Genomic DNA, 23,042 nt, shown 5'->3' on the forward strand with positions numbered 1-23,042 from the left:
ATAAAATATTTTGCATTCATAGTCAACAATGGGGGTCGTTGGTAGTTGGTTAGATTTATGTAAGTATTACTAATATATGAATTACTTATAAGTAAATTTATGTATTATTTAATGCAAGTATTAGCCAATTTTTATGTTTTTATTGAGCCGAGGGTCTCCTGGAAACAACCGTCCTACCTTGGTAGGAGTAAGGTCTGCATACACTCTACCCTCCCCAGACCCCACATTGTAGGATTTCACTGGGTTGTTGTTGTTGTTAATTCAAGTATTAGCTATGTAGAGATTAAGTGAAATCCCACAACGTGGGGTTTGAAGAGGATAAAGTGTACGCAGATCTTACTCTTACGAAGGTAGGACGACTGTTTTTGAAAGACCCTCGGCTCAATAAAAGCATAAAAATAGGTTAGATAAGGCTAAGAAGTTCACTTCGGAGTACTGTTCACGTCGGAGTTACCGTTCACATCGGCTTACCAACAAGCTAATTTTCCTCTTAGACAATTTATTGAACAGATGGGGTGCATTCAAAATCAAAGTTGCACAGTCAAGAACCCCAAACCCAGCAAGCTAGAACTGCAGCAATGGCGAATGTAGCAGTGAAGTATTTAGTAGAAAATTTGATGCAACTATTAATTGACAATGCCTATTTGATTCTTGTTATAAAGGGAGAAGTTGAAAATCTACTCCGAAATCTCAATGATTTCAATGCTTTCCTCAAGCAAGCTTAGATTCTGCTAATAATAATAAAAAATTCTTTCATAACTTATACATGTATTGATTATGCGAATTTTTAAATCGTCAATCAAATGTTGTATTGAATTAATATATGAATAACATTTTTCATATCTATACACCAAAGGTCGTATAAGTTATACAGAAATTAATATATGAAAAACTTATTTCTTATCGAACTATCAAATGAAAAGGAGGCTCAACCTACTAGGAGAAGGAGGCTCTCAGAGCATAATGTTACTCTCTTTTTTATTCGCGCACTTGTGGGTAATTTAAAAAGCGATTATGAATACAAAAATGTTGTATTAAATCAAAAACTTTTCCTAACCTTAGAGGTTGTATATAATTTTGTTGTTATTTGAGATGGGTGTAGCACTAGTAGAAAATTAGAAATGGAGTGAAGATTTGAAGTATTCTAATTTTATTTTAAATTATTAGGTTCAAAATTAATAATTTATATATATTAAATAATTTTTTTAAAGATAAATATAAAATTTAAACTAAATCAGTACCTTATACACTAGCTCCTCCCCGGTGCACTAGTGCTAGAAGCTTAATCAAGTAAGAATTCAATCTTCAGCGACTTCAATTTACTATACAATATTAATTAATTACATATATAATCAAATATTTATAGATATTTCGTATCATAATAAATATGTAGAGAATTCAAACTTATTTTGAATTCACGTGAACTCAGAGACTACATTGTCTAATGCCTCTCACAACACAAGTCCCAAAATGAGATGGTTAGTTAATCTGCATTAATTCTGCCCTTTCTCAAGTTGTCCACATACATATAATATAGATAGTACAAGCAGTGACAATTATATTCCCAAAGGCGGCAAATATATATGCCACTCATTGTTTTCATCCAAAAATTATTAGTAGTAGTAGTAGTACGATCTTCAACAAAAGCGTCCCCCTTTGAATTTGTTAGGTGAATGGTAACCTGATCAAATATATAGCATATTTAATTAATTGTAGACCACAAAAATAATGAACATAAGTAATCAAAATGCCTGCCATATTTGATGGTGAATATATATACACTTCCTCCGTCTAATTTATATCACTCGCTTTTCTTTTTAATCAATTTTAAAAAAATGACACATTTTCTATATTTAGTAACAATTTAACTTTAAAATGTCTGTTTTACGCCTATTAAAATAATTTATAGCTACACAAATATCTATGACTTATTTTAGACTACAAATTTAAAAGTCTTTCTTGAATTTCATATCAAATCAAAACTACATATAAATTAGGGACAGAGGGAGTATGTGTATATGTATATATGCATTTCCATGAAGAATATAAACAAAGCTTACCCTAACTTCAAAGATGTAATTGAGGAATCATCTTCAACTGCAGGAGTACCACTGTTACAATTGCATAGACAAAAGATAACAAGTAAATATACATAGTAAGTGGAACTTGTAACCTAGAATATATATAAGATAAATAAACATGTTATAACTAGTTATATTAGGTTGATGGTGGCAAAATTCTTTACCTAATCTGTATTTATACAACAATAATAAATTTAGTTTTAATCACACATGTGTAGTTTGAGGAAGATACAGTGTACATGGATCTTATACCTCTCTTGAGAATGTAGAGAGGTTGTTTTTGATAAACTATCAGCTCAAAGAATGATAAAAAAAGGCAATAGAAACAAGCAAAAACAACATCAGGATAATAAGATGACCCAAGCTAACAGAACATGTAGTAATTAACATCTAAAAATAGTGAAAAACAAAGAAATATCCTACTCTGTTTGTTTCAATTTATTTGTCTTACTTTGTTTTTGAGTCTGCAAAAGAATGCATCTTTCATTTTTAACAACTCTTTAATTCTAATTTTACACATCAGATATTTATAAGATCATAAGATTAAATAGTATTTTGATACATCCTACATATCTTTAATATAAGACCGCTAAATTCAAAAAATTTCTTTACATTTTTAAACTTTGTGGCAAATCAAAACCAGACGATCAAATTAAAACGGAAGGGGTAATACATAGAGAAAGAAAAAGAAAAACGTCCAACGACTACCTACTAACCCTCTACACTAATTCTCAACCTCCAGTACACCCTCCTATCAAGGATCATTTCCTCGATAAGCTAAAGTTGCGCCATATAATTATCTAATAAGTTAAATTATTTATGTAAGAGTATAAGCAAGTTTACCCTAACTTCAAAGATGCATTTGAGGAATCATCTTGGTCAGGAGGATTATTGGTTGTAATTATAGACTCAGATGATTGGCCTTCTTCCATCACAATGTCAGTCACTAAAGGCAACTTTCCTTTCTTCAGAGTTGCCATCTAAGTAGCACATCAAAAACAACACATATATAGGTAGCACCAATTAGAATATGATGATCATCACTCAATTTAATTAATTAACACTAATTAATAAACAATTAAATTGTACATAAAAGGTTACTAATTCCAAGAGGATTTTTAATTACTTTTTGTTTCAATTGTTTGTTTTCTTCCATCAGTTCAGCACCCTGAAAAGATTCATGAGTCAAAAAATGGCAAAAGAAAAAAAAAAGATTAGTCAAGATAAAGCTTTTGAGCAACGGGAAAATTGTCCCGTTGGTAACATTTTTGACGGCGAAAAGCCTTATCGATGAGTAAAATTTTAATAGGATGTCCATCTAAAAAATTAGCGATTTCGTTCCTAGTGGTTACTATGATCAATAGGTTACAAGTTCGAACCGTGAAAACAGTTATTGATGCTTGTATTAGAATACGTGACCTACATTACACCCCTTAGAGGTGTGGCATTTTTCTAGATCTTGCATAAATATGGGATACTTCATGCGCGGGATTTTTTTTTAGTCAAAAATGTGTTTATTTATGCTAATCAAACAATAAGTTATTCTACAAACCTTTATTTGAAGATTGGTAATTTCATCCATAATTCGTGTACCCTGAGATTAAAAAAATAAGTTACGGATGTTAGAAGTTTATTTAATTAGCATAAAAGTATTATTATTTCTTTTAACAAAAATTATGAAACCTTAATCTCAAGTACACGGTTGAATCCAGCTTCAAGTCTTTTCTCAATTTGTTGTAATTCTTCTAAACTCAATCCTTTAAGTTCCTCACCTCTCATCTGCCTGATATATATATATATATATATATATATACACACACACACACAAAAATATCAATATGTAATTTTGGAAGAAAAAAATTATGTGTTCTCGAGTGTGGGCTACGTGGATAAGTTGACCAATTAAAATATGTCGTCTTCGTTAATTATATGCATTAGCCTCAATAGTTGTATAACCATAGACTTATCCCAATTAAGACTGGTGTGTATAATTAAATGAGATTATTAACATATTCTACACATGATTAACTTAACTATCTAATACACTCTTGAGAACATGAGTTAATTTTAGTTTCTTTCAAAATTTGAATTGAAAATATCTAATATAAACACTTTATTATGGTTTAATTGAGGTGCTTGATTGAAACAATCCGTAGTTAGAATATTAAGCCAAGGAAATATATCCATATTAATAATAATTGTGTAGGAAGCTGAACTTTCATTTTTTGAGGCTCGAGGAGCAGCTACTTTAGATTTAATTAAAACCGTTTGGATTGGCTGAACAAAAAGAGTAGTTTTTAAGTCGAAAAATAAAAAATCAAACTAAAATGACTTTTAAGTCAAAAAATAAAAAGTAGGGAGAATTCTATTTTTGATTTTTAACTTTTTTAAAGTCATTTAAAACTTATTTTTAACTTTGCAAAATACTCTCAAAAGCTAAAAATAACTTTAAAAAGGTTTGACCAACTTTTAAGCCAATTCAAACAGGCTTTTACTCAATGATGTGGCTTAAAGGTTAATGAACTAAGATAAAAAATCATGACAGGAAAACGGAGATCAAAGACAACACTCAAATCTAAGCAATGAACAGAACAAAGCTACGTAACTTTTTTATATTCCTAAGCTTTGGTCGACAAAGTTATCCAATAATACAGGAGATAGTAAAATTGAGGTACACGTGTAGCTGAACGATTAATGAAGGGAAATAAAAATCACAGAAAAGCAGGGATCAGCCACTTTTAAATCTAAGCAGTGAAATTATCCAATAATATCTGTGATAGTGAAATTTGAGGTGAATGTGTAACTTAGCGGTTAATGAATTAGTAAGATAAAAATCATGGCAAATCAAAGATAACTTTCAAATAAATGCGCCAACAAAATTGCTAGGTAATTTTTTTATATATACTTAAGCTTTATTAAGCAGAGTTACAAGATATTTATAAATTACAATAATATGTAAAATTAAATTGTGTGCGTGTGTGCAAGCTAATACGAAAACAATTATTTAAAGAAAAAAAAGAATTATACATACCTTAGCTCACGAGTTTTATCAGCAACCTGTTTGCTTAATCTCATGTTGAGGCTATTCTCTAGCTACAAAATGATTATATAAAGCAACAAAAGAGGTTAGTAAATTAATAAATATGCAACTTAATTAATTATGTTGATGTAATTATAGACTGCTTAATATTCAGTAATAACTTAACCTAGTCGAGTGTGTTTACATCAAACTAATAATTAATGCAAAACATGTATATTTTACATACATTTGTCACTGGATCATAGTTTATGAGCCCGTTTGGATGGGCTTATAAGTTGGTCAAACCAACTTATAAGTCCTTTTTAGCTTATTGTGGTGTTTGTCTAATGGTAACTTTAAGCCATAAAGTTTTTAAAGTCCAACAAAAATAAAAAGTTAGGATTCCTAACTTTTTTTTTCTAAGTGTTTAAAGCCATTTTCTTTTGACCATGGAAATTACTTTTATATCCCTTATATTTTAACTAAATTTTCAAACTAGCCTTTTTATTCTTTTAACCCTAAAATTCACATTATTTTCCTCATTTCTTCGGCATAAGCACTTTTATCCAAACACTCAACTGCTTATTTATAAAAATAATTTTCAGCACTTCAAAGTTCTAAAAGCACTTCATACATAAAAGTTACTTTTTTAAGCCCATCCAAACGGGCTCTATACTCTGATCGTCTCAATTCTCAAATTATTTGTTGTTGTTGTTTCTTTTTCACACGCTCATCAAGAAAACATTAATTAGGTAGAATTATTGACTATTTTACTCTTATTTATGTCTTAAAATATAATTTAACTTTATTGAATATTTACTCTATTTATGTAGCATCTCTTCATAGTTAAAGTGTTTGTAGTCTTCAAAAAAAAATCTTATGATTAACGATACAACAGAAAAATAATTAATTTTATCGTAAACTTCTTAAAATGACATAATTTGAGATAATTTTTTTAAAATTTCACGACAAATAATTTGAGAGAGATATGTATTTTTTACTTTAGCTAATTAAGATAATTACCTTCATTAATTTAATATAACCATATATAGTTTACTCATACAATATGAGACATAATAAAACAATGCATCACTTATTTTTATTAATTTAGAATATATAATTGGTACCTGTAAGTCAAGGGAAGGTTGGTCAACCTTCTCAAGACTAGCTGACTGCAGCTTATATTTTCCAAGAATATCCTTCATGCTACATCCATAAACAAGATGATTAATTATTCAGTTAATTAAATCAAGTGTTAATCAATTTTTGTACATTTATCAATCAACTATGTCTCAAAATCTGCATTAGTTGGACTATATATGACCTATGACCCACCAACCGATGTGAGAACTCAACCCTCTTGAGCGATGTGCAAAAATCAAATCGAATCAAAATAAATGTTATTGAATTATTGCTATTGAATTATTGGATTTAGTGGATTTTTAATGGTTTTATAAAAAAAAAATTATCGAGTTATTGATTTGATATTGATTTGTTAATATTGGGTTATTTGCGTAAATTGATAACCCATTAAGACATATTTAATTTACTACTTTACCCCTACATAAATATTAAATATCAATATCAATACTTTATTGATTATTATCTTTGTCATTTAGCCTTTAATTCACATTATTGTCTTAATTTTTTTATTTGTATTGCACTTATATAGTTCTTTTCATGTTATTCACTACTGAATCTATTTTATGAACATTTCGTAAAGTTACGTTATTGTTTTCTTACATTAAATTATTGGAGAAGTTATATAATTATTTTATGAGCATTTTCTTATTGGTTAAATCGAAAATCGAACCGTTAAAGACCAAAATCGATAAACCAAAAATCGATAAAAATATCTTACTGATTTGGTTATTGATTTAGCCTATTTAAAAATTAAAAACTAATAAACCAAGCCGATAATACATAAAATCAAATTGAACCAACTGATACACACCCTTATCAACACGTTCAAAATTGAACATCCAAAGTGTGAACAATCTAAAATGGGAGCCTAATATATCTGAAAAATTATGAATTTGGATAGGTTTGGTTTTGATAACTTGATAATAAAACAAATGAATTGGAGGGAGTAACAAGAAAGGATAAGATAAAACTTACTCTTATAGGATGTTCACAGCAAACAAATAGATGTCTGATCACATGTGTCTCTGTATTATACACTTATATCATTTAATTATGATTAATTAATACACATATTCACTAAATTAAGTTAACTATAGTGAATTGAATGGATTTGACATAAATATTCGATGGTACCATATGATAATTCTAATGGAGCATTTTTTAGTTCCTAATTGGGAAATAAGTGCAAAATCTTTTATTCTGCCCTTTCCATTTTCCAAAAGTCAGGTTTGTATTACTCCTTTGGTTTAAAAAATAATGGTCTAATTTGATTTCACAGAGAGTTTTAAAAAATAAATAAAATAATTTAATTTTATAGTTTTAAATATATCACCTAAAAAATTGAAATTAAAAGAATACCAAAAATAAAAAGGATAATATTTTTAAAAAATAGATTATAAAGAAAAGTAAGTCATTTTTAGTAATAAACATATCTTGTCTTAGCCAGTAATAAATGACTGATGTAATAGAATGATTTGACTAAAGAAGGACTACTGACACCAAATTTAAAGTTTATAAATTAAAGAGATGTCGGAGTAAAATCAAATTAAAGGAAACTCTAGATTATTTACAAATTTTAATCGTCGATATTATTAGAAATTGAGGTTTTTTCAATCACGAATTAATGAGAAAAAACAAAGATATAACTATTAATTAAATAAATACACTACGAGCTGGAACTCCCTCCCTTCCAAATTGATTATTATGTTTCACTTCTCAAAACCAAATTTAATTAGAGTAGATTAACTCATTATTTTAAAAGTAAAATTAGATATTTAAAAATTAAATAAAAAAATATTATAAGTTGCAATTTTTTTCATGTCAATATGATTAAAAAAACAATATATATATATATATATATATTGCAATATTGATCAAATTTCCTGTAAATTGACTATCGAAAAACAAAATATTACAACTAAAGTATTTTATGTGTTCATTTTTACTTGCCCACTATAGTAAAAATAGATAAACATTTTTATTTGTCAGTACATTAATTACTTAATCCTCAAATTATTTTTCAAAAGATTTAATATTATTTATTAATTAATTATTATTTTTTAAGAAGCGTGCAAAATTTAAAATGAATAAATAAAAATGAAGGGGAGAAAGTATATACTTTATGTAATAAAGAACTATTCAAAGACACAAGTAAATTTCCTAGGGTATCTAATTAATTCACAATTATTTAGGACAAAAATCATAGTTAATTACAAAAGAGGTAATTAGTGTGAGACACGAGATTTTCTTGTTTAAAGAAACCCTATGAATCTACAGTTTGTTGTCTTTGCCATGGTAGAAATACCCCTCTTGGCTTCTGTTGTCACAAGAAACCAGCCACGTTTTTATTCGTTTAAAAATAATTTTTCTTATCTCATAAAAATAAAAATAAGATTTGTATATATCATATTATCCTCACTCTGTCGGATATCATGTTATTGTTGCAACTAGGGGTGTACATAGGTCGGTTTGGTTTGATTTTTCATTAAAAAAATAACTAAATCAATTATGTCAATTTATTAAATCAATTATGTTGATTTTTTCAAAATTTTATTTTATTTGGTTCTTTTGATTTTCTCGATTTTTTGTTTTTTTTAGTTTTTTTTTTTAAAATTACACCCTAATTGAAAAAGAGATCAAAGACACTTAAATAAATAAAATAAAATAAAATGTATAATAGTATCTGCAAGACATTATCTTTAGGAAACATATCAAAAACTCACGAAAAAACCACATGTCAATTTTTTGAGTCATATTATTTGCCCAAATATGAAATAACATATGTTAACATTAAAAGTTATAAACTAATTTAAAAAATACTTACAAAGCATATTATATTTAAAAAATTGTGTTTTTTATATTTTATTTAACACCAAACCAACCAAAGCACATCACAAGTCGATTTGACTAGATGGTTTGACTTGTACACCCCTAATTACAACATTAAAATGTTCCTAAGATGATAAGATTATGAGCATATTTAGAAAGCCACAATGTAATTGGAATTTGGTGTAATTGGGTGTACACTTTGACTTGTTTGGTAGACCAAGTAATTACTTGGTAAGAGAAGAATTAGGTGTAATTGACGGGGAGTAATTACACTCTTATATTCCCAAGAAAGGGTAAGAAATTGATGTAATTACATCATTTAATTACATGAAACTTTTAAAAATTCTTCTTTTATTTATATTTATATTTTTTTCATTTTAATTTATTTTTTATTTCTACTTTTTTAAAAATATATATTTTTATTATTCCAATATTTTCTATATATATATATATATATATATATATTATTTATATTTCATTTCATTCTTATTCTCAACCTTTACTTTTTTATTCCATGCAATTTTTCATATTATTTATTTATTTATTATTCCATTTCTTTTTAAAAATAATTTTGTTAGTATTCTAATTTTTAAAATCATATTTATGTACGTTGTGTTAAAATTTGATATAAGAGCATTATTTTAAATTTTTTGTTATGAATTTAGGATTTATGTCATATTTTCAATTTCATTTTTAGTAATATTAACTTGATATTTCACATTTCAAAATATTTATTTTTTAGTTAAACTTTTATTAATTAATATTTAATTTAATATCATTTATAAAGATCCTTATTTGTCTAATATAAATTTTAAATTTAGAAATTAACTTTGATTTTTAAAATTTCATATAACCTTCTAATTACACTTGTACAACCAAATAGAATAATTGTAATTATAATAAAATTACACTGTGGCAAATAAACAGATCATCATAATTACTAAATTGTATAATTATTAGACTAATAATTATTATCCTAATAATTACAATTACCTGTTGACTTTTCAAACGGACCCTATATATTTTAGAGTTATTATAATATACATTCGGACGAGTGTGCACTCTTAATTCATGAGGTATGGCTAATACTTTCACTAAAAAAAATTAAAATATGCGAGAGTAAAACATATGAAAAGTCAAGGAATTCCACATATGTTTTATATATATATATATATATAAATACTCCCTCCGTCCAATAATATTTATTCACTATTGACTTTACACAATTCTTTAAAAAGTATAAATAAAAGGTTAATTTTGTCATATCATCCTTTGAATATAATAAATACAATATCTTGAAAAATGTAATAGAAAAATAAGTATTAATTAATGATAAAAGTAAATTAAGAACTAAATTAAAATTATATCTTGATTTCATAAATTTGACAAGTATTGCTGAACATCTATTTTTAGTATAGTGGACAAATAAAAATGAACAAAAGCGGTATAATTTTGATATCTATACTCCTTTGTTTATTCTTGTTTGACTTAAAATGGAGTTTAACTTATTTTTGAATCATGTAATTTTTAACTAATTAAAAGTTTGTGTTTAACATACCAAAATATTGGGAATCTTGTGGTCTTAAATAAATTATAAAAGATATTGAATTTAAGAGTTACTCCCTATGTCCCAAAATAAATGTCGTTTTAATTCTTTTTAAATTTATTAAGAAAAATAATAACCATACAATGTTTCATTTACTGAGTTACCCTATAAATTTATATTAAATGTTTCTTTGAGAATTGATGGCTATTAAGAACAAGCTAGTAGCTCTTCAATACATAGAGTTATAGTTCGAAACAATTACTTACTAATTATTGTCTATAATTTTTTTGGACTATTTTAATTTTATTTTGTTGCTAAAACAATATTTATATTGGGACGAAGGAAAGACTAAATATAAAAAGTTACATTTTCTAAAATAGAATAAAAAAGGAAAAGTAATACAAATAGATTAAGGGCATGTTTGACTTAACTTATTTTAAATAGTTTATAAGTTAAAGCCCAACTTATTTTTTTTTTAGCATCTAACTATTTTCAGCTTGTAAGCTGCTTTAAATAAGCAAAATTAAACAAACTCAATTATTTTTTAGACTTATTTTAAGCACAAAATAAATTTAAATTGGTCAACTAAATATTCAAAACAATTAAAAACAGCTTATAAGCAATTTATAAGTCAATCCAAACGGGCTCTAAATGATCGAACAAAAATGCAGTACCAGTCCTGATTATATTCAACATCTTATGCTGGAAAAGATATCTCATGAGTTCAGATTTTCCGAGAAATTAGTTATTTTATTATTTATATCGGATAGCTAATTTCGTCTTTTAATATAAATAGTGAGATAAATAATTCTGAAACTACTAATCTATCCCAAAACTATAATCCCTTTAATCTCATATCAAACAACTTTCAACGAACTTCGTGAATTCGCCACTCTTAGACTATATTATTTCGTGCAGAATTTAGAAGAAAAAAGTTCAAATGAACAAAAAAAGTATATGATATAAATTTTTACCTGGTGCTAGAAAAATCAAAGAGTTTTCCAGTAGCAGAGAAAATGATAAGAGCAACATCAGCATCACAAAGAACAGAAAGCTCCTCAGCTTTCTTGAAAAGCCCTCTTCTTCTCTTTGAAAATGTCACTTGCCTTGCTGTTATATTATCTATCTTCTTTATCTTTATTTTCTCCCTAGCCATTCTCTTAAAAAAAAAAAAAAACATATACTATAAGCAATATATCACCAAAATTTACCCTAAACAAGATAACAACATATTCAATATAATTTCACAAGTGATATCTGAAGAAAGTAGAACTTCTACAGATCTTATTCCTCGGTCGTGTGACTACTATTTTTCGATATATAAGAGTAGAAAAAGATAATAAGTATAGGATATACCTGAATTAGAGAAGATATTAGATGATATAATTATCTTTCCTGAGACCTTTAGTTGCTTCAAGAAACCTTACCAATTATCAAAAATAGTAAAAAATAAGAAACCCTAATTAAAAAGGAAACCCTCAGATCCAGTTAGAAAACCTATAAAAATGGACCAATAATTAAGTATAAATGTGCAGACCTAATTTTGGAGATGGAATCAACACTGTTCACTTCTTGTTCTTGGAAAAAAGAGAAAGAAGAGTTTTTTTTTTTTTTTTTAATTTATTGTTGGAAGATATAATTGGAGAGCTCTACCAATTAAAACCTAGAGAGAGAGAAAGAGAAAGAGAGTGGTTGGATGCTATTTTTATGTCAAAATCTGGAAACTGTAGCTTTACCTTTTAAGGACATATGTTAACCTCTCATTTGCCAAATTTGCTATACTTCTCTGAGGTGAAATATAAGATATAATAATTTTGGAATAAAATATTGAATTATTTTATCCTGCATTTGAAGGGAGATATTAGATAGTACTGAGAGTATTAATCTCATCATTTATATTATAATGATGTGATAAGTTATCTCATATGTATGATAAAATAACTTATTTCGAAATAATTAGTTCCGAAATAACTGTTTCCAACCAAATGATGGCTAAGAATTAATGGATCTCAACTTGTGCACATTACTTATAATAACTTCTACTATTAGGAATCGTTTGGTGTGAAGGATAACACCAAATAATCCCAAAATTAAATTATAGTGGCACTTAAGTTGGTGTTTGGTTGGTAAGTTCGGGATAACTTATCCCAAGATTAATAAATAGTACCGAGATAAATTATCCTTCCTCTTGGGTGGTATACTAATCCCGAAATAACTTATTTCGGGATAAAATAGGTAAATTACAAATATATCTTTTTAAATATTTTTTGTACCTCACTCTTCACATTTATATATATATATTATTTTTAATACCATATATAACAACATTCACTCCTTATTTTTATGATAATTCTTCATATTTTTTCTATTATAAAATTACACTAGATAATATAATTTTTATTTATAAATTTATTTGACTAATTCTTATGTTTATTTATATTTTGATTTCTCATAAATCCTTTTTTACTTTAACAAATTTAAAATGAAAATTCTATTTTAAAATTAAATAAGAAGAAAGTTTTATTTTTAAATACATACGAACATCATGAAAATGTACACATGAAAATATTTAAGGTAAAAGAAGATGGAAGTTTTATTTTAAGAATGAATATTGAATAACTAAAGTTTGCAAAGAAAATATAAAAAATTAAATAAAGTGAAGGATATTTTTGTAAACAAATAATTTATTCTTAAAATTTATGCAAAACATATTATTTTGAATACAATAAACCAAACACTCAATAAACAATAATCTCAGCATAACTTATTCCATCGTAACTAATCTCAACATAACTTATTTCATCATAACTTGTATTCAAACCAAACAACCCCTTAGTAGCGTTTCGGCTCGGATTCTCTAAAAGTGAGATTTTCAAGTTGAAATCATGAAAATAGATGAGTTAAATGTAATATGTAATATTCAATTAAAAAAAAATTGTCAGCAATCAAGTCCATCTACCAATTAACACCTTCTCTATCAAGTTTGTTGCCCCAGACTTTTATCTTATAATTTGCAAGCTATTGTATAGAAATACAACAAACACCAAATAAGGACTTCAGATTTCTCCAAAGGTTCCAAAAAAGAAAAAAAAAATCCAAAGTTGTGATTTGTTTAGTTTATGAAATATATAATTTTATTCTTTCATAGGTTGATTGGTCACTTGAAAAAGAATTGTTAACTTCTATCAGCAACTTGTTGCGGAGGCTAAAAGTCCATTCCAATTGGGCAAGAATCAAATATCTTCAATAAGGATCAAATTACACGAAGATAAATTTTTTTTTTTTACTTTCAAATAAGGATCAAATTCCATTTTTTTTTGTTACTTCCAACCTTATTAACTATGACAATAATCACAACTAGTGATGGTACTTCAAGATTCTAATGTACCCCATGATTTGTATAGGCTCTTCTTCTTTCTTTTTTTATCCCTAGGATAAAAGTTTTACCCTTGTGTTGTATTCAGAGGGGATGTCTCTAGACAAAATAATATACATTATTGACTACAATTATATATGTGGGACAAAAACCATCAAGTGCATGTCTTTAAAAATGATTTAATACGACATAGAACTTTGATTATTTGATAAAGGAGCTTTTGACACTATTTCAGGCATGAAATATGCAATAATGTCTTACCAGATTTAGCCTCTCATTAATTATGCCTTAATTTATGTAGCATTGTTTGATTATAAGTTTTTTTTTATAAAATATTAAAATTTATGATATAAAATAAATTATAATTATTTAAAAATAAAAAAATAATTTCAATATCAAATTCTTTTTGGTTATAGAAAAGTGATTCTTTTGCGACGAAAAAAAACTGTCACGTAAATTTAAATAAATATTATTATAAAACTTTTCACATTCTTTCCATTATATTTGCAGAGGGTATTTTTTTAAAAAAATAATATTTTTTCAAAAAATTATACAATGCATGTTGTTTTGAATATACCAAATCAAACACTGCATAAGAAATGATCGTAACATAATTAATGCAAACATAACTAATAAAATTAGGAAAAAAGCATAAATATCCTTCTGAAGTTGTATCAAAAAGTCAGTTACATACTTACGCAACCTATTACACATCTATACTACTCAAAAGTGTATTTATTTACACCTTTCTACAACCAACCCCAGATATTATGTGGTAGGTGAGATTCACTCTCCCTTCGGTGATGCCACGTATTAAATTAACCCCGACCCAATTCTTTTCACCCATACCCATTTCATTTAACCCTAATCCACACCAAAACCTAATCAACAAAATCTAAGAACACCAATTTCTACCGTAAATCGAAGAAATTGCTAAAAATTTCTTCGATTTTAGAGTGTTTTTGAGTCAGCCTTCGAGTTTTAATCTTTTAATTAAGATAGCATCTTATTTTCCCCTTCCTGCACCCAATAATTATGGAATGCATCTGGTGCATGATTACAGTTTCTCCAGCTTGTCAATTTACAAAATTTTTTGTTTTACTCTCGTATGTTTGATAAAACAACAATTCAGATGAGTGCCAGTAGTCGTCTTCTTCACCTTCGTCTATCCAAACACTATCATGGAATTTCTTAGTCAAGTGGGTTATAATATTGATTTCCAAGAAAGTACCGTTGGTGGACCATTTTAATTAAATAAAAAATCACGAGTGATGCCCTCAGAAATGGTGACTGAAACGTGTTTGAGGTTGGGTGTAGGAAGGGGTAAATAAATACACTTTTGAGTAGTATAGGTGTGTAATAAATCGCATCAGTAGTTAAAGTGTGTAACTGATTTTTTGATACAATTTCAAGGGATATTTATGCCTTTTTCCAATAAAACTAACATCACTAATACACCATACTTAACACTATATATTCTTATATACACTATCAAACGACCCCTAATAATATACAAAACTAATGCATACATATCCGACCAAACAACCCCTTAGATTTTTATTTCACATCATATACAAAACAACGATGACACATATTAAAAGTAAATTTAATGGGATTATATTGACATGTTTAGTGGTGGAGACATTTTTAATAAGGGGATTAAAAAACGGGCAGAAATGTTATATCTGGAAGATTTTTTTATGACTAGTTTAGAGTGTGTGCTTTGCACTGCATCACGTTATTTAATAAAAAATGTATATAATAAAAAAAATAGTAATATAAAGTAGTTGACATTAAAGTCTATACAACGTTTGTGTTGGGATCAAAATAGCAAAGCATCGACACAAAATTTTTCTAATTAAATATATATTATTATTTGATCAATTGACTACTACTACTACTATTTTTTTTAAAATATCAAGGTTGTAAAATTGTCATTAATGTAGCGAAAATATTGATGCGAGAAAAATAATAGCTATCAAAATCAACTCATATTTATATTATCATCTGACTCTGATTTTCGTGGCATAACAAATTTTTGAGAGATCTTTGTAATTATAATTTTATGCGTTAATATATTTAAAAAATAATACAATAAGAAAATAAAGGAAAAGTAAACTTCGGCCAAATTTATTCATGGCAATTTTAACTTACCAACTATTTCCTCTTTGGTATTTATATTAATGCCTTCAACCCTTCGTCTATGTGTAATCTACTAAAGAGAAAAAGAAAACTACAACAATTTCGGGAAAAAAAAACATAATCAAGATTTATAGTTATAATATATTGAATTCAAATCAAAGATGATTCATAAAGTTGCATATTGAATTCCATTGAAAGATGAAACACTACAAAAACCAATTAAGTGATATCTTAAAAGAAAAAAAACAAAATAAGTATTTAGAAGAGAATTAAGAAAACATTAAAGAGACAAACTTAAAAGAAGAAAAGGCGAAGAAAATTAGTTTCGGATGGCACATATATTTAATAGAAAAAACTATTAAGAAGGTGCATATAATGACCTTGAGGGTTATTTTTTAAAATTCATGTAAAATTATTATTTTACCCCTAACGTTAGTGTCTCCGAGTATTAATTGATCGGTTTGTATAGTTGAAAGTATCACAATCTTAATGGTTTGTAAATTGTGCAAATTCTTGAGTTTTATAGAGTTAAGAGTTGAAAAACTGATTTTCGGTACCAACCGAAGCTACGAATCTCGAAACGAAATTCCGTCGATTCCAACAGCTCCGGAATGTGGATATTGGTCTGGGAGATTTAAGGAATTAGTTTTGGAGTTGTAACGAAGATTTGAGGTCTTGAGTTGAGAATTTGAGGAATTTTAAGCCAAGGTTTGACTTTGATCAACTTTTGGAGTTCCGATGCTCGAAATGGAATTTCGATGACTCCGTTGGATTCGGAGGATGATTTTTAATTCGGAAGAAGTGTTGGTTGAATTTTTAGAGGTCCCGAGCCCATTTTGGTATTTTGAAGGCCTAAGTTGGTTTAGTTGCGACTTTTCGAGTTCCGGATTAAGGAGACCTCGAATTTGAATTCTGATGGTTCCACCAGCTCCGGAATGGTCAAATTAGGGTAGTTAGAATTGTCGTCATGACTATCGAGGCAATCAATACGAGTGTTGGGCTATTTGACGCTTTTGACTTTGAAAATTAGCCTATGGTTGATTTTGGTCAATATTCTTGAAAAAAGCGCTCGGATGAAAATTCTAACAAAACGATTAGTTTCGAAATGTCGATTTTGATCAAGAACAACCCTTCTTGGGTCTAAATTGAGAGTTTTTCCGCAAAGAACATCGTGGTGAGATCGTTTACCAATTTCTACAATTATTATCTTCCAAAACATCTTTAAATCAAGATTTCAAAGGAGGTTGTGAGATTTTCTTTTAAGTTAGAAAATTATATTTTCATGATTTGAAACTCGATTCTTTCTCGATTTTAATGGATTTTTCAGCCACGAACTCTTCTCAATATGTAGAATATAATTTTTAAATAAAATTTCATATTTGAACCTTTTCGAAAATAATAAATTTTTGGACCATTTTATCCCGATTCTGAATTCTTGCAATATGGGTGTCATTGGACTCCTTGTGATGTGTATGTTTCATTCTTGATAGTGGGTGATCGATTCGAACATTGAATTCGAGGTTTGATTATCCGATAGGAGTGTTCGAGTGCGGTTTCGATAATTGAGGTAGGTTTGACTATCCTTCTTTGAGACTAAGATTGGGTAATTAGTCATTCATATGTTATAGATTTTGGGATGAGGTTTTAGTATGAGTTAAGAATGTTATATATATTGTGATGCTTGTGTGGGAGCTTATTTATTAATGTATTACCGTATGGGGGCTTATTTGTATTACATAGCCCGTGTGGGAGTCTTATTTATCATCTCCGTTCGCCGGAAACTGAGGATTTTATAGTGCTTTTTGTTTTTATAGTTCTTTATACTGCTGACCCACATTTCACTTACATTACGGTCGATCTCCGTCTCCATCAACATTCTCCAAAACAAGATAATTTTGAAATTGCCTTTATTACAAAAAGAAAAACAGATCTGTCTTTCTTTTTTGTTTTTGGGTTAATTAGATCTGTTATCTTCACTATTCGATTGCATTGTTAGGAAATTTGCGTCTTAGTTAAGGCATATCGTTTCTATTTTTTTTTCCTTTCAATTACATCTCAAGTTTTTCCGGCAAAGCTCCAGTTTTTCCGGCGAAGCTCTAGTTTTTTCGGCAAAGTTTTTTTTTTTCTTTCCAGGTGTACAGATCTGTATTTCCGGTGACGAACAACCGCTGCAACACAACTAAGTACGCCGACGTGAACAGTACCCCGACGTGAGCAGTATTTTCCAGCGGCAACCAGGTTCATTTCTACCGGAGTTGGTACCTCCGGTTTTTATATCTTTATATTCTATCCTTTGTTCATATACTTGTAGTTACATTTTGCCGATTTTAAACCACCGAATAATTTATTAGTTCATACGCATTTTCGTGGCTTTGGTTAGTGATGGTAGACTAGGGTCATGTTCTCGCTCATTGACGGGGATGAGGGTAAGGAGAGGTAAGTGGGTTAAAGGAGCGTCTAGACTGAGAATAGGTTCTTGGAACATTGGGACGTTAACGGGTAAATCCATAGAACTGGTTAAGATTCTAAAGAAGAGGAAGATTAATATAGCCTGTGTCCAGGAGACAAAATGGGTCGGCTCTAAAGCTAAGGAGGTAGACGGGTATAAGCTTTGGTTTTCTGGTAAATCGAAGTACAGAAATGGGGTAGGCATTTTAATAGACAGTGATTTAAGGGATCAGGTGGTGGAGGTTAGGAGAGTCAATGATAGGATGATTTCGATTAAAATGGTCGTTGAAGGGATCACGTTGAACGTTATTAGTGCTTATGCGCCGCAAGCAGGCTTATGCGAGGAGGATAAGAGGCGCTTTTGGGAGGAGTTGGACGAGTTAGTGGGAGGCATACCACCTATTGAGAAGCTTGTCGTGGGAGGAGATTTCAATGGGCACATCGGAGCTATTTCGGGAGGGTATGATGATGTGCATGGGGGCTTTGGCTTCGGGGACAGAAATGGAGGAGGAACCGCACTGTTGGATTTCGCAAGAGCTTTCGGATTGGTGATAGCCAACTCGAGTTTCCCAAAGAAGGAGGACCACTTGGTAACCTTCCGTAGTTTAGTGGCTAAAACTCAGATAGATTTTTTACTCCTTAGGAAGGATGATAAAGGTTTGTGCAAAGACTGTAAGGTCATCCCGATCGACAACCTTACAACCCGACATAAGCTCTTAGTGATGGATTTAGGGATAAAGATGACGAGGACGAGGAGGGTCGGGGAAGAACGACCTAGGATCAGATGGGGGAGTTTGACAACGGTTAGTGCCTTTGAGATGGGAGAGAAATAGAAGGATATGGGGGCCTGGGATAGTAGTGGGGATGCGAACAATATATGGGATATGACAGCTAGTTATATTAGGGCTGTAGCAAGGGAAGTGCTAGGAGTCTCGACAGGTAGTCGTAGTCGGCATCGAGGGGACTGGTGGTGGAATGGAGAAGTGCAAGGGAAAGTGGAAGCAAAGAAGGTGGCATATGCTAAGCTGATGGAGAGCAAGGATGAGGTGGAGAAGTGGACGAATGGACAACTGTATAAGATAGCGAGGAAGGAGGCGAAGTCGGCGGTTGCAACGGCAAAAATGGCAGCTTTTGAACGTCTTTATGCTGAACTGGAAGAGAAAGGTGGGGACAGAAAATTATTCAGGCTAGCCAGGGCCCGAGAGAGAAGGGCACGCGATGTGGATCAAGTGAAGTGCATTAAAGACGAAGACGGAAAAGTATTGGTAGAGGAGACCCTTATCAAACAAAGATGGCAGTCATACTTCCATAAACTTTTGAATGACAAAGGGGATAGAGAAATTGTGTTGGGAGATTTGGAACATACAGGAAGGAGTCACGATTTTGGGGGTTGTAGGAGTATTACGGTCGATGAGGTTAAGGATGCTGTTCGTAGGATGCGCTGGGGAAGAGCGACCGGACCTGACGAGATCCCTGGAGAATTTTGGAAGAGTGCGGGCTCGATAGGTTTGGAATGGCTGACTAGGTTATTTAATGTCATCTTTACGACGGCAACGATGCCCGTAGAATGGAGATCGAGCATCATGATCCCGCTTTACAAAAACAAAGGGGATAGCCAGAGTTGTGACAACTATAGAGGTATTAAGCTTCTAAGCCATACTATGAAAGTATGGGAAAGAGTGGTAGAGATGAGGGTGAGGAGAGGCGTGTCTATTTCAGAGAACAAATTCGGATTTATGCCGGAACGCTCAACTACAGAAGCCATCCACCTTATGAGGAGACTAATGGAGCAATATAGGGAGAGGAAGAGAGACTTGCATATGGTATTCATCGACTTGGAAAAGGCTTACGATAAAGTTCCACGAGAGATACTATGGAGATGTTTGGAGGCTAAAGGTGTACCTGTATCGTACATAAGGGTGATCAAGGACATGTACGAGGGTGCCAAAACCAGGGTAAGGACAGTAGGAGGGGACTCAGAACACTTCCCAGTTATGATGGGGTTGCATCAAGGATCAGCTCTTAGCCCGTTCCTATTTGCCTTGGTGATGGATGGATTGACGCGACAAATTCAAGGTGAGGTGCCATGGTGTATGCTTTTTGCGGATGACATAGTCCTCATCGATGAGACTTGTAGCGGAGTTAACGCTAAGCTGGAAGATTGGAGATGCACCTTGGAGTCTAAGGGGTTTAAGCTGAGTAGGACCAAGACAGAGTACCTAGAGTGCAAGTTCAGTGAGACACCTCAAGAGGTTGGCGCGGAAGTTAGGCTCGGGGACCAAGCCATCCAAAAGAGAAGTAGTTTTAAGTACCTTGGTTCTATCATGCAAGACAGCGGAGAGATCGACGAGGATGTCACACACCGTATTGGGGCAGGATGGATGAAATGGAGGCTCGCCTCCGGGGTGTTATGTGACAAGAAGGTGCCACCACAACTTAAGGGCAAGTTCTACAAAGTGGTCATTAGACCAGCTATGTTATATGGGGCGGAGTGTTGGCCAGTTAAGGTCTCCCACGTGCAAAAGATGAAGGTTGCCGAGATGAGAATGTTGAGATGGATGTGTGGGCATGCCAGGAGTGACAGGATTAGAAATGAGGCTATTCGAGAAAAGGTAGGAGTGGCCGCGGTGGAAGACAAGATGCGGGAAACGCGACTGAGATGGTTTGGACATGTGAAGAGGAGAGTCCCAAATGCACCAGTGCGGAGATGTGAGAGGTTGGCCATGGATGGTTTCAGAAAAGGTAGGGGTAGGCCGAAGAAATATTGGGGAGAGGTGATCAGACAGGACATGACGCATTTACGACTTACCGAGGACATGACCCTAGATAGGAGGGTGTGGAGGACACACATTAGGGTAGAAGGCTAGTACATAGTGGTTTTATTCACCCTTATTCGTAGGCGTATTAACGCACTATGATTCCTTGTACTCTGATGTATGTTATTTATGATATTTATGTTATTATCTAATAATAATATCTATTGTTTTTTTTTTGTGCTTTGATTATACTATTGTTTGGACCATTTTCGTCATCTACTTATTTACTCTAATAATCTTGTCTGACCTTTTTCTATGCTTTTATTGAGCCGAGGGTCTTTCGGAAACAGCCGTCCTACATTGGTAGGAGTCAGGTCTGCGTACACTCTACCCTCCCCAGACACCACGATGTGGGATTTCACTGGGTTGTTGTTGTTGTTGTTATTTACTTTGAGAGCATGTGATTCATGACTTACCTATGAGAGAGGCTTGAGGATATTATTTGACTTGTGATGTCCGCTTGAGGGGTTGAGTTGGGAGTTTTGAGCATGCCTGACTATTGAAATATTGTTGAGAAAGGAGTGAACACTTAAATTGAATATTTTCTTCCCATTGCTATTTATTGAGGGTGAATATCATGTGTAGGTTAAGTTTTGAGAACTTTGAACCTTGTACTATATGTTGAGTTGAATATTGCTTCCATGTCATATATGTATTGATGCATTCATCCTCATTGTTATACCCCATTTTAACTCGAGGTCAAACGGTGTACAACATATTGATGATTCCTAAATTATTTAATTTTAAGGAGTCGCCACCTAATTATTTTTAAGGTAAATTAGGATACCTAAATAATTAACTTATTCAAAGCTAAAAAATGATCTCCGATTAGTGGTCTACTTAGCTTATGAGATTCTAGATAAGGGTTCTAGTTATCCTAAAGGGAAGGGGTTAGGCATCCTTCAAGATTCGTTAAAAACGATTACCGGCCAAACTTAGGTTAAATGATTAAAATTATAAAAAGGTTGCTCAAAAGTTTTGAAAACAAAGCTTAGTAACTAAGTGAGTGTTTAAATGCGATATATATATATATATTTTAATAACTAATCCTTAAAGAAAAATATTGATTTTCTTTTATTATGATGAACCATTTTAATTAAAGTTTCACAAATCTAAATATCCATATAATGTTAGCTATTGCATTGGTGAGAACACAACGACAATAATAATAATAATAATATGATAAATAATAATAATAATAATAATAGAAATAATAATATTAATAACGGCAGTAAATAATAATAATAATAATAATAATAATGATAATAATAATAATAATGATAATAATAATAATAATGATAGTAACACTAAATAATACTAATAACGATAATAATAATAATAATAGAAATAAAAATACTAATGATAATAATGATAACGAATTTAATACTAATAATACTAATAAAGATAACGATAATAATATTAATAATAATAATAGTAAAATAAAATACTACGAATAATAATAGTAACGATAATAATAATAATAACAGTAAATGAAAATACTACTACTACTATTAGTACTACTAATAATGATGAAGAAAATAATAATAATAATAATAATAGTAGATAGAAATACTACTAATACTAATGATAATAGTAATAATAATAATAATAATACTAACAGCAAAATAAAATACAACTACAA

The 23,042-nt window shown here is 30.3% G+C and overlaps 1 protein-coding gene across 3 annotated transcripts; it reads right to left on the reverse strand.

The window, feature by feature from the left end:
* Nucleotides 1–1,304: 1,304 nt before the first annotated feature.
* Nucleotides 1,305–12,305, reverse strand: LOC129902654 (MADS-box protein SVP-like). 3 transcript variants are annotated; one of them, XM_055978005.1, is made up of 11 exons: nucleotides 12,156–12,304; nucleotides 11,975–12,040; nucleotides 11,593–11,777; nucleotides 6,228–6,306; nucleotides 5,113–5,174; nucleotides 3,765–3,864; nucleotides 3,634–3,675; nucleotides 3,208–3,249; nucleotides 2,925–3,061; nucleotides 2,061–2,111; nucleotides 1,305–1,681 (listed from the first exon to the last, which is right to left on the reverse strand). In XM_055978005.1, the coding sequence occupies exons 3-11, from the start codon at nucleotides 11,772–11,774 to the stop codon at nucleotides 1,666–1,668; spliced, it is 711 nt and encodes a 236-aa protein (XP_055833980.1). In that variant the 5' UTR covers nucleotides 11,775–11,777; nucleotides 11,975–12,040; nucleotides 12,156–12,304; the 3' UTR covers nucleotides 1,305–1,665. The 3 variants fall into 3 exon arrangements, with proteins under 3 accessions (XP_055833980.1, XP_055833981.1, XP_055833982.1); XM_055978006.1 differs by lacking the exon at nucleotides 3,208–3,249 and having other exon boundaries at nucleotides 12,156–12,305; XM_055978007.1 differs by lacking the exon at nucleotides 2,061–2,111.
* Nucleotides 12,306–23,042: the final 10,737 nt, after the last annotated feature.

Source organism: Solanum dulcamara, chromosome 9 (assembly GCF_947179165.1).
Source record: "Solanum dulcamara chromosome 9, daSolDulc1.2, whole genome shotgun sequence".
Classification (NCBI taxonomy): domain Eukaryota; kingdom Viridiplantae; phylum Streptophyta; class Magnoliopsida; order Solanales; family Solanaceae; genus Solanum; species Solanum dulcamara.